The sequence below is a fragment of the Indicator indicator genome, chromosome 19 (genome assembly GCF_027791375.1).
Source record: "Indicator indicator isolate 239-I01 chromosome 19, UM_Iind_1.1, whole genome shotgun sequence".
Taxonomy (NCBI): Eukaryota; Metazoa; Chordata; class Aves; order Piciformes; family Indicatoridae; genus Indicator; species Indicator indicator.
The window spans coordinates 3,142,780-3,155,549 of NC_072028.1; the positions used below are offsets into that span (position 1 = coordinate 3,142,780).

General features: G+C 40.4%; 2 protein-coding genes across 2 annotated transcripts; both read right to left on the reverse strand.

Moving 5' to 3' along the window:
* Positions 1 to 1,323: 1,323 nt before the first annotated feature.
* On the reverse strand, positions 1,324 to 4,597 carry NUDT7 (nudix hydrolase 7). Its single transcript, XM_054389816.1, has 4 exons — positions 4,563 to 4,597; positions 4,050 to 4,203; positions 2,903 to 3,061; positions 1,324 to 1,733 (listed from the first exon to the last, which is right to left on the reverse strand). Exons 1-4 carry the CDS (start codon positions 4,595 to 4,597, stop codon positions 1,350 to 1,352), a joined length of 732 nt encoding a protein of 243 aa, XP_054245791.1. The 3' UTR covers positions 1,324 to 1,349.
* A 1,520-nt stretch (positions 4,598 to 6,117) lies between these two features.
* LOC128973296 (hypoxanthine-guanine phosphoribosyltransferase-like) lies at positions 6,118 to 12,508 on the reverse strand. The gene is made up of 9 exons (XM_054389572.1): positions 12,491 to 12,508; positions 10,942 to 11,048; positions 10,298 to 10,481; positions 9,443 to 9,505; positions 8,921 to 8,938; positions 8,630 to 8,712; positions 7,733 to 7,779; positions 6,992 to 7,068; positions 6,118 to 6,165 (listed from the first exon to the last, which is right to left on the reverse strand). The coding sequence occupies exons 1-9, from the start codon at positions 12,506 to 12,508 to the stop codon at positions 6,118 to 6,120; spliced, it is 645 nt and encodes a 214-aa protein (XP_054245547.1).
* Between the last annotated feature and the right edge of the window lie 262 nt (positions 12,509 to 12,770).

Below are 12,770 nucleotides of genomic sequence, written 5' to 3' on the forward strand. Positions count from 1 at the left end.
GTGAAACGTCCCAAAGTCACAGCCATTCTCCTAAGAACCAAGCTCAACATTATTCACAACTATCTGTGAGACTTGGGGAACTTCATCTTCTTCCCTGACAGAAGCTGGAAAAGGCAGGCAGTGCCCTGTGAAGGGACTGGAGACCTCATACAAATCACTCCAATTCCTGTTAGAAACCCTTAACCTAAGTACTTTTAATTACATAGCAGCCGTTGTCTTTTCCTATGACCCATTTTTGACAAATGTGTTTATTTCCCCTGTGGGGCAGGAAACAACCTTGGTATAAAGGCAGAACTGCAAATCAAGTTCTGGATAAAGCACTGCCTCATGTTCCTGTATACAGCCCAATAAGTGTTGGTCTGTAGGAAACTGGAAGTAGTGTGTTACACAGCTGGTTAGAAAACCACACACACTACTTAGTAGTTGACTGCAAAAGTGGCAATTACCAATGGGGATTCTGCAGAGGCCTGTTCTGAGTATGCTTGCTCCAAGTGGTAAACGAAACAGGAAATATATTCATCAAATTTGAGGATAATGGTAAAATGCAAGTGTCTGAAAAACATTGGGAAAAAAAAAAGAAAAAAAGAGTTGAAGTCTGACTTCTGCTCAACCACAGTGCTTAGCAGTTGCTCTATTTTAGCCCTCATGAATACTCCACTTTTCTGTCCTCAAGATGACTCTCTCTGCTTGCTGAGTGAGCAATGCCAACTGGATACTGAGGCTCAAGGTTGAGTGCTGTTGCTTGTGTAGGCTATGAGCTCATAGCCTACAAGAGAGCTTGTGAGAAATGTTAAACTGAGCAAGAGTAACAGAAATCATTAAACCTCCCTCTGCCCTCCACAAGCCCAACCAAAACAAAACAAGACTGTGAAAGCACTTGCCACCCTTTATGCTTTTATTGTGAGTTTCTAAAATGCTTCAAGATACCATCAAGACCATATGCATTCTGTCATCCCTATCTAGAATGTCACAAAATGATGGACCCCCAAAGATTTAATATTCTAATTAAAACATAAATATTACATAAAATACTATTATCTCATTATATGGAAGGTAAATCACAGAGAGTGTCTTAGATCACATACAACAAAGGCACAATCTGGAATAGATTTTCCAAAACTATCTATTAAAGTCCATCAAAAGTACCATGTGCTTTTGGCAAATATATTAGAATTTCTATGAGTCTAGTTAGGGCTGGTCATCTTAAAAATATTACTTAAAAACAAATTTTAGTGAGTTCCCAATTCAGAAGAAATTAAAGTGTAAAAACCAAACAAATGACAGGATCAAAGGGAAGACAGAAAAAGCTGTTTCCTCCTTCAATATAAATTTATTGCCAGACCAGGTTGTCATAGATTACTCTTCTTTCTTTCAGATAAGGATGCATATAAATTCATGAAGTTTTTCTCAGCAGATGAAATTAAGTTGTCAAGATCATAATCAACCTCAAAGGTAGGTCTCTTTCCAAAAATTACAAGAGCAAGAAATACAGCAAAGTGTGCAGTGAGTCCCCATATTGTGAATGACCTTCTATGTTCCTGGTCATCATACATAAAGCAGTGTATCCACGTTAAGGAACCAGATGAGCTTTTATAAGGCAAGGTCTTGTAATTTAAGGGCTTGATGAAGTACTCCAGTGGCACGACAAAAACATCACTCACTTCATTGGGATTAGGAGCTGCCTGGAATGTATCCTCTATAAATCCTACAACTGGTGTTACCAAGTGATTCATCTGAAAAGACAGAAAAGCAGAACTGAAAAAACCGCCCAAACACTAACTTTGTAACAACTAAAAGAATGCTCTTTATTTTAAAGCCCTTTCAGATGTTACAAACTGAGTACAAGACACCTATGAAATATTCTTAACTGTAATGCAATTTAATCCTTCTAAATTTATATTTGATTTTAAATACATTTTAATAGATTTTATATTTTCTTTTTATATTTGTTAAATCTGTTCATCCTGTATAATACAGCAGTTAGAAGGGTTTGTCAAAAATCAAAACCATGCATGCTCTCTCCCAAGTCTGCTGTATTTATTTCGTTCTGACTTTAATTCAAAGTTTTCAAATCACCTATGCTTTGTCATATGGCAGCAACTCATCTTCTAGGACACAGAAATATTTTTCTATAGATACAGAAATACGATAAAACTGTATTTAGGTATAGAAAATGCACACTTTCCGGAACTGCTCCTTTCTGACTGCTCCTTTTTATTTTACATATAATCCCTTCTTCCACAGGGAAGCAAAATCTATTGAAATAGTAGCTTGTATAAAGAGGATACCAAAAATTCTTTAGGATATGTGGCTGGTTCTATTTGTACCAAGCAAGCAACACTACTCAATAGAAAGCAGTAACCGCAAATCCCAACTTTTGTCCCGTGTGCTGGAAGTCTGAAGAGACTCCATCCAAGTCAGAATCATTTAGAATGTACATGCAGAGAAGACAAAGTAGAGGTTTTGTGGTCTAAACCCACATAATTTTTCTACTGACTGAGGCAATATGCTGCAAAACGCTGAAAGTTACAAAAACTAAACAGATTCTTTTCACACATAGCCTTCTTCAAGCTGAGCAAATCCACTTCTCCCAGCCTCTCCTCAGAATCCATGTGCTCCCAGTCTATTACTTGGTTTGCGTCTCTCTGTTCAGCTTTTGTTACTTTACCACTGTCTTTCTGGACCTCCAGTATGTCTGTAAGTGGACATGGTGCACCAAATGTGGTCTCACAAATAGCAAATACAGCCCAAGAATCTCTTCCCTGCACTCTGATTGTGGCCCAGGTTGTATGCTTTACAATACGGTGGCTAGTTACATGTTTGAAAAGATCATTATCAACATTTCAGAAGAAAATAACCCAACCTTATTTTCTAACAATACGCTGATAAGTTTAATGCTTACTTTATCAATTCCAGGCACAAGCCTACAGATGACTTCTACCTTCTCTGGCTCAAGTCCCACTTCTTCTTGAGCTTCTCGGAGAGCAGTATCAATTTCATCTTTATCTGCTATGTCACTTTTACCTCCTGGAAAACACACTTCCCCTGGTGATCTTCTCAGCTAGAATTTAAAGTACTACTGTTAAATATAACAAGTTTTACAATTCTTCTTGGATCCACCACAGACACTTGTTCGTATTGCAGAATGACTGTTTGACCTATCCTTCCAGGCACAGAAGCTGGAAATGGTGCTAAGAGGCTTGTACAGATAGAAGAAATGTGTCTTCTAAAGAGCTACACAAGAAGTTGGGTCTATACCCAAATAATCCATAAACCTTCACTATCAAAAACACACACATCACTTGTGCAGTACTGTGCAATTCATAGTATGCAGTCTGCCTTAATGCTTCCAAAATGTTGAAGAGATTAGAATGCTCAAGAACTTCTAAAATACACATTTAAATAACTTGCCTTTGATAGGCTTGTGCATCAAAGATAAGTAAAAAGCCCATTTACAGTAATTTTATCAGCTATGTAACTGTAATTACTAGGGTCTTAAAATTTCTAAGGAAGACCCCAAACACTTGAAATCTGGAAGTAAGTAACTTCTGAACACAGGTAGCCTATTGGGAGAAGGCAGGATGGAAATGGAAAGCAAGAGTTGTGATAGAAAACGAAATACTGGCAGAGGAGTTCTGCAGGTCCTTGGGTGTTTGCCTTTCATATCCAAAAGGGAGAGAGGAGTAATATAAAATGTAGACCGAAAAGTCACGTTAATAAAAGCTGCACTGCATTGTCAGCTGTTTTATTGAAGTGACAGCAAACAATTACTTCCGTTTCTGATCTGCAACTCGTCTTTCACTGTCACAGATTTCTGGGTATCCGGCATTTTTTGGCATTTAAATACTTGAGTCGTCGTTGTATGACAATGTCTACTTGTGACCTTAGGCCGGCTGCTTGGACTGCACACTGACAAGCAGGCCCCAGAACGTGTGGTAAGGCTGGGACCTCTGCTGAACACACGCTGAGCACTTTCCTGAACTTCGCTGCTTTCTCGCTTGCGTGCTGAGGGCTCGGCTCTGCGCTGCGGCAGGTCCCCGTTTACCTACCTGCATGGACCTGACGGTCAGCAGTAAGTGCAGCTTCCCCGCCCTGACCATCAGCGGCAGGAGCACAGAGGCTTTGCGCAGCGGTAAGTGGGAGAATCTGTCTCCAACATCGAACTCCCGCAGGCGAAGCCTGACTGTCTCCTTTAGTCTCTTTCTGGAAGCAAAGAGAAACGAGCCCATGACATCTTCAGGCTGCACCCCGGCACCCCGCGGACGAGAGAAGCATTTTCACACAGAGCTGAACCACACGGGAGCGGGCAGCCGTGGTGACCGGGCAGCCGTGGTGACCGGGCAGCCGCCGCTCTGCTCGCGGCCCGAGCCTGCTTGGACCGGCACCCGGCTCGCGGCCGCCCGTCCCCGGCAGCCAGGGGGCGCTATAGGTCCTGGAAGATCTCTCTTTGTCGTCCTTCTTCCGGGTTCTCCCGCAGCTGCCGGGGACAGCGTGGGCTGCAGGCGCTGCTGCGGGCCGGGTAGCAGGCGGGCAGCGGAGGAAGGGTCAGGGACGACTGCTACCTTTCAGGATCGTCCTCCGGCTCCGCAGCCGCCATCTTTGACACCCCAGAGCGGACTTTCCCCTTCGCCGCGCTCCCTGCAATCAACACGCGAGGTGGCCGGGCTCCGCCTTCTGACGGGCTGTGGGCAGGCCGCGTGACGGCGCCAGCGCGCGGCGTTCCCGCGCCTCGGCTGTCCTCGCGCGGCACTGGGGCAGGCGCTGTAGCACGGCTTAGCCTGTGCAGGGTTGCGGCCAGTGCATGTCGGAGGCCCGGCGCCCGACGGCAGCGGCCCTGGATCACATCCACCCGGAGAAGGGTGACCTTAGCAGCCAGCATTTTTCACTCCAGCTGGGAAAAGCAGAAATCCGCTGAGAGCGGCGTAGCATCGTGCTCTGCCGAGTGGCGTCTGGCCAGCTCGCAGAGGGTCGCGGACGGCGGCAGCGAGTGGGTGGCGCTGGGCTCCGGTGCGAGCCGTGCCCCTTGCCTTAGGTAAGGGTGTGTTCATACAGGCACTGGCATACCTCTCACCCACTTTACGGGTAAATATCAGATCACAGCCTCCATCTCTCAGGGAGAGCTCTGGAAAGCACCGTTGCACAGAGCCTGGTCACTTGTAGCACAGGACTCCTAGAAGCAAAAGGACAACGACAGACCCTCTGGAACAACGATGCCTCTCCCGGTACTCTTAATTCACAATGGAAAAAAAACCAAAATGAAAAAAAGGTGTCAGCTTGTTTTAATCATTTAATAGAGGTAGAAAAAATGATGAGGTGTGAGGGACTGCCTCAAGTTGTTGCAGTTTCTGGGCAGGAAAATTAAGCTTCCAGCTCTTTTTAGGGACACACAACTAGTGGAAGAAATTTCCTGCCGTAATGGTTTATTACCCAGTCTTAACAGGTAGTAATCGGGGTTACCTGCTTTTCAAGTAATACCACAGTGGTAGAGTCAACCCGTGATCCCTTGAAAAACAAGATACAACACCCCAAGTTAATAGAATGTATGAGAAGAACTAATCTCTGTGGTTACCTTAGTGTTTGTTTATTTTTCGTTGCATTAAGCTAAATAACCAAATACGTTTTCCATGTGGTATGTACAGTTAATTAACCTCAAGTACTTACATGCTTATCTGTAGCATGAAGTGCATGTATTTACACAGACTCACATGTAAAAATTAGTGCAGTTTATATACATTATACATAACGTGTTACTTCATATAGTAAATTAAACCCCAGATGTAATTGGATACACATATACTTGTCCTGGCTTTGTCCTCTGTGATGCCACCAGAACGTAGATTGTAGAATACCAGGTTGGAAGGGACCTCAAGAATCAGGTAGTCCAACCTTTCAGCGTTGGCCATTTGATGGCCAGTATTCTTTTTGGGTTTCAGTAGAACTTGAACACATTCACCCTTAAGCTATTTTGCATAATCATTATCGAAAAAAATATGTAGGATAGTATCTTCAGAAAATGTTACCATTCTTCATCGAAAAGAGCATAATTAGTAAATGACATGTTAATCATCCACACAGCTGTACATGCCACTGAACTATTGTTCCAGATCACTGCTGTTATCAGATCCTGTATTTCTCTTTGGCATTTTCTTTCAGAATGCAGATGTGCTAAAAAAAAAAAAAAAAAGGAGAAAAAAACAAGAAGCAAACAAAAATTACAGCTTTAGTCAATCTTTAAAGAAAATGCAAGAATCGTTTTCAGGTATATTCCTTGGCATTGTAAGGGAAGCACACAAGAACAGTAAACTCTGCAAATTTAGCGGCAAGTTTACTGCTTGCAGTAAAATTGAGATGTTAATATTACTTCCAGGCTCATTCATAACTTACAGATTTGTATATTCTGAAGAGGTCAGCTTTGTTCAATTACTGTGTCCTTCATAGTGTTCTGCAATAGCATAGATTCATTATATGCCTTTAAAAAACCTGGTTTGTTTTATTAAAAAGACTTCCAAGTGAAAATTTTTCCACTTAGATGAAAGAAAGTACTTTGGAAAACTAGATCAGCTCTTCCTATCAGTTGTGCTCTTTCCAAGTCTAAGGGGACTGTCGTGAATATCTTGATGGACATGTTACACAGTATAGGAAAAACTTCCACACACAGCTTTCTTAAAGACATGACTAGAAAAGGGCAACACAGAATTTCATGAAGACAAACATCAAATTAAATTAATTTACAAATTCCTTTCTTTTCAGATGGAGCTGGCACATTGTGTGCTGTCAACCATCCTGGAAGATTCTGAATAAGGCGAAGTAGATTCATACCAAAGGCAAGGCATAAACAAAGTGATATGCATTTACACTGGATTAACAGCTTGGCACATTTTTAATAACGTTTTTGTCCTTTTAAGGGAAGTTTTTAGTCATACTGGAAATTTTGTTAATTGTTGAGAAACTCCTAGTACTGGTTACCTGGAGTAGCAGTCGAGGTACTTACGTTTAGGTCTCTGAAGTATTCATTATAATCCAGAGCATAGCCAACCACAAATTTATCTGGAATTTCAAAGCCTATATCTGTAACAAAATACAGTTCTTCTTAAACCTGGGTTGGTGTAAATAGCTTTTAAGTACAGTTTGTATTCAACGCATCCTTCAGCTATTTAATACATAACAAATACATCTTGCTTTCCAAGGTATGTTAGCATGCTTCTTTAAGCATTGGAGCAGTAAATGATGAGAAAGGTTAGAATCTATACCGTCCCCATCAGTTAGTAATACAATTAAAATTTTGAAAGAATGCATTTTAAGAACAAAATAATTATCTGAAATCTACTTCCCAGGTTGTCTTTGGAGATGGAGACGAGGAGTGAGATTTTACTTGTGTAAAGGGTATATGCACTGCAGCTCAGTAGGGATTTTGAGTTTGAGAACAAGCAAATTTAAGAAAGTCAAAACAAGTGCCTTTTAGGGCCAAAGCCAAACCATACAAAGTTATGGCATGATTCTATTTCTGGTAAAAAATAGTCACACCCCTACTCCGACCAACCAGAGGGGGAAAAAAGGTGGTGGTCATGAGGTTTCAGCATGGGATAGCTGGTTGTCAGTTTCCAAAGTTTTATCTGTTTTATCCCCATTTCTCTTGGCCTTCCTGAAACTTAGATGCCAGTTGTCCAGCTTACTGTGTGAAGTGAAATTGTGAGATTGTATTTTGGACAACCAGAAAGCTACAAGTACTTACAGTCTGGTCTGTAACCTGGACTTGGACTTGTCCTTTTGATGAGCAGGCTGTAAGGCAGAGCAGAGAAGGTTATGGTTCTTGAAGAAACCTCCACTTGTCCCCACCCCTCCCCTACATCTAGTTCCCTTCAGTTCTGTATCCCGAACCATTGAATTTTGTGTAGCAATGTATCAGCACAGGCTGATAAGCAAGTTCAAGTGGCTTGTAAAGATTCTAGCAGGGAGAGAGAAGAGGACAAGCTACACAATATCAGTGTGATTTTTGCCACAAAGGTGTATCCGTTCTTGCTTTTTCTGTGCACTTCTGAAGAAACAGAGAACCTCCTGGGCAATCACTAGGAGAAGCATAACTGGCACATAAACCAGAAAGTGTTTTTTCAAAGTATCATGGTTACTGGACAGAGATATTCCTAAAAAATTCCTTGTAGAGATTGAGAGTGCCACTTCAAGTCATCTCACAAGTGCTGACAAACTCTTAGATTCTGAAAACCTATATGACTGAGGATATTAAGAAAAGTTCTGGGTGTTGTGATTCTAATATTGAGTGACAGCTGAGGAGGTGTTCTGTTAGGAAACCTATGGAAAGGGCTAAATTTCCTTCACCCAATAAGGAGGTGAGAAATAGGGAATCCATCAGATTTCATGGGCTATGCAAAGAGAGCCAGAAAACTTTTATTAAATAAATTTTAATAATCAAGGTGGTAGTGCATATATAAATTTCCCAGTTTAATGAAGACTTAGTTTTTCACCAGCTAGATAAGGATTGCTTCCTGGTTTTACTTCCTCTTCCCCCAAACTTCAAACCAAACCAAATCCCCATCAGCGTACACCATTCACCTAAATGATTCTGCTCTATCTTCTCATTACAGTGCATTTGTAAGTGGCCATGTCATTATACCTCACAACTTTTACCATCTTTGGTTCCTTTTCTTTTAGTTTTGAAAGTAGTGCTTTCATTGTTCTACCAGTCTCAATAATGTCCTGAAAGAGATTTAAAAAAAAAACAAAACCAAACAACTCTGAGCCTCTGTCAGAGGATTAATTTAAAATATAAACAATAGTCAGCAACCTTGGCAGCACAGTAACATAATTAATTGTTGGTTTATCTGCAATAGATATTGACTTGCAGAACGAGGAGAAAGAAGCCCATTCCATTCCCTCACACATACACACTCCAGTCTTTACTTACCTCTACTACTAGCACGTTCTGGAAAAGGTCATGTAGGGAGAGAAAGAAAAGAAAATATTTACATGGCAGCAGCCAGGCAAAGTTTGCACTACAGACTTCAGTTACAAGTTGCAATTGATTTTCAAAGGAACTTGTCACCAGCTACTTAGGTTGTTTTACTGCCTTCTGAAGAGTCTTTGTGTAGTATTTTATGGAAAAAGAGAATATTGAGGAAGCCACCCATATCAGGTTTAGAGAATTCTATGTATAGCAATGGCATTCTAGAACCATACAGGATGAATCCAGTTTAAGTTGGTTCATTTCCTGGAGCTCCAGAATAAAACGTGGAATAGGATCTCTGGAAACATTTGGTCCTGGTTTAATTAAGTTTTCACTGAGGTGAGTGGGAATTACTCACTGTTTCAAAGCACAGCATTTTAAGCCAGTGTTAAGTGGCTATAAATATGTAGTAGTATAATTTTAATATAGATGGAGACTTCCTGGAAGGTGCACAAGAACTACTCTTTACCCTTAAAATCTTACCTTCCCATTTAGTGTAGACAGTTCCTCAACAGCAATACTGATTTTTTCTGTAGGTGAATCATTCTGGAAGGAGAAAGACAAGAGGGAAGTCACATAAAGTGCTCTAAAGTGTCATATGTGCATGAATGGTGTACTGCTCTTGCTTTTTGCCTATCAAATGACACTTGCAACTTTACACAGCACTCTTTCAGTAAAATTAAGAAGCTGAGAGCAAGACTACTGAAGTATCAGTGTGGACAGATGTTTGCATGGAACTAGAATACATCCATATTCAGGGAATAGTTACAACATATTTTAGAATTCCATTTAAAAAATTACAAAGTATTTATAAGTGGTTGTATTTTGCATGGGGTAAATTTTGATCAGTACACAGAGCTCTAGGCTTCAGAGAGGGGAGAAGATAAATCAGGAAAAAATGGTGTAAGTCACTGCTTTGCAGTAGTTGGCTCAGGCCAGCTATGAGTGCTTCAGGCAGAAGATACCTGTTCCACAGTGCACAGATTGTCAAAACGAGTCTCTCCAACGTTATCTGTAGGAAGCAAGTCTCTGATACTAAGCTCCTATCCATACTCCCTCCCACCAAAGGGTGCCATCGTAACAACAGAGTAGAACCTGTATGGAAACTTTGGGTGAGGGAGGGCATTGGAGACCTGACCCTGGTTTTGTCCTGTTAAGTGTTCTGCTGTATTTTCCTTCCCTTGAATGTGCAATATCCATGTAAATCAGTTGCTTTTCAGTAGGTAATAAACTGAGTTGCTTTGAACAGGGTATATGCATAAACTCAAATTTTGAGGAGTTTTCATATAAACTACCAATGTTCAGAGTCAATTTTCCAAAGAGAAGGAAGCTGCTTACACAGTAGCTTTTTATTCTAACAAAATCCACGGTAATAGGCACAGATTTATCACCATTTTGATTCAGTGCTTTTATATGGTCCAGCAAATCAGCAAAGAATTTATAGCCTCCTTTAAGGACACAGAGTGCAACAATGTGATGGCTTCCCATATCTTGCATGATATCTCTAGCCAAACGTTCTGTCCTGGAAGTTAAAGAAAAAATATCTATTGTAAAGACTTTTGTATATCGTATTTGTTTCTCCTTATATTAAGCAATGTCCAAGTTATAGTTCTGGTCTTGCTGTAAGGTTTTTGTAACTCTGGCAGATTGTGACCACTATGACATAGGAAAGTTGGTTACGTATTTACAGTTCACAGGATCATGCCTACCACACAACATACTGTTGATTTAATCCATATATTGGAATAACGTAGGATAGGAGAGTGTAAAGGTATTTGAGATATGATGAAACATTCACTGGGATTGTAGAGGAATCCTCTCTGGAAAACTCTGCTTGCATGGAACCCCGGAACACAAGAGTTGTAGCTGCAGAGTTTCCATGTTTCTCATGGGCTATGGCAGGTAGGGCCTCAGCCTTTTCATTCGGAGAGAAATGAATCATTGACATCGCTATCACTATTCTTTGTTGTTTACCCTTGTACCTGTCCAGGATGAGTCCATGAGGAATGAAGACTCTTTCTAAATCTTCTTCATAATGTTTAGGAATGCAAAAGAGATTTTTGTTATAGCCATTTACTTCATCTCTTATCTGCAAATGAAAGAGAAATAGCTCTAAGAGTAAATCCAGAGCTATACAGGAGGAAAAAAACCCCAACCTTCCAGTTGCTGATAATGTGGAGAAAGACTCCCCACCCAGCTATCCCAGTAATGTGTCAAAAGGAAAATATATCTGAGACTTTTTGAACATTCTGGTAGAGCAACTCACAATCTATCTGATAATTCAGAAGCTAATGTGTTTTTCTGATATGTAAATGGATAGGTAACTACTTCGCCTCAGTCATTGTAAGAGAAATTCTCAGCCATCATCTACTCGTAAAAAAGCCCTTAAACAACAACAGATTCCCTCCATATCCCTTTCTGCAGAGTGCTTGTGCCAAAAAACAGAAAAAGATTTAAGGCAAGTAGACTGGGGTGACAGTTTGCTCTCCAGTCAGCAGGTGACTCTGAGCTGCTGAGCTCACTTGTGTAAAAGGGAAAACACTGTCTCAGAAGTGTAAATTCACAGCTAAACTTCTGGCAGAGGTAAGCACATACCAACCATTAACTGATGTCTCAGAGTACACAGCTAGTTCAGCCTTGTTACAAATGAATTTAGCTTCGTGTTGCATTTGGTGAGAGGCATCACAACTGTTCCAGCTCAAGTGAGGGATGAGCATTGTCCATCTTAATGTAACTATTGAATAGAGCTAATCTAGTAGCATGGAGGTGTGCATAGTGATTACTGCTTATAGATACTCCAACAGTGCAGTTTAGTGCCTTTTATTTGGTTAACAGCTATGCTCATTGAGACTATTTAGTGCTAACAATGTCTGTTACATTAGTATCTTGTTTGTTGCTGTGTGTGAAGCTTTTTTTAAGGTCTGCTGAAAGGTTCATGATGAGAACCTTAAGAATTGCATCGTTTTGAGCACTACATCACCATAGCAACATGCTGCATGTACCTTACAGGCTCATAAAAGCAATTGTGTTGTGGCACATGCTAAATAATACATCGGCATCCCATTATAATAAAGCAATCTGCTAAAACTATCACACAAAGTCATTACATTTTTAAATCATAAGCTTATAAACTGAGGAATTAGTTGTTTAATTTAGATGCAGTTTCATCTGTTGTTCATTTACTGTTGTAGGTTTCTGATATTAAGGGAGAAAATCAATTGTGTTCACTACAGGCAATTTTATGTAATAAAAGAATTAATAAATGTTTCATCAGCACAGAAGGAAATAATTTGAATGTAGGTATATTAAAATCAAATAAATAATGTCAGAAGTTTCTAAAAAAAAATAAATTCTAAGATTCCACTGTTCTGAAAGCCAGTTGTTCTTCTCAGTGAATATATGAAACAAGGCCTTTCATTAGTCAGTATTTCTAATGTCCTACTATTTTTGCTGAAGGTAGCCTCTTCCCCACACCCAGTGTTCCCTTCAAATAATCAAATAACCAAATAGGAGTGCATGAATCTTTCTTACCTGCAGTCCACAAGCCATAATCTGACTTTGAACTATGCTGTTGTAGAATGAGTTGTGTTACTACTGCAGTTTGTCTTGCTCTATTTTCATCTTGCAGTCAGATCATGACCTGCTTCTAAAAGGTCAAAACTGCCATCCTTCCTACAGGAAGCATTGCTTCCTTCTGCTAATGCGCTGACATCACAATCCCAGGTTCTTACTTAATCAGATTACCAGAAATAAAATAGTCATCAACCAATCAGAATAAAGGTGCGGGGAATGAGGGAGATGCAAAAAGGAA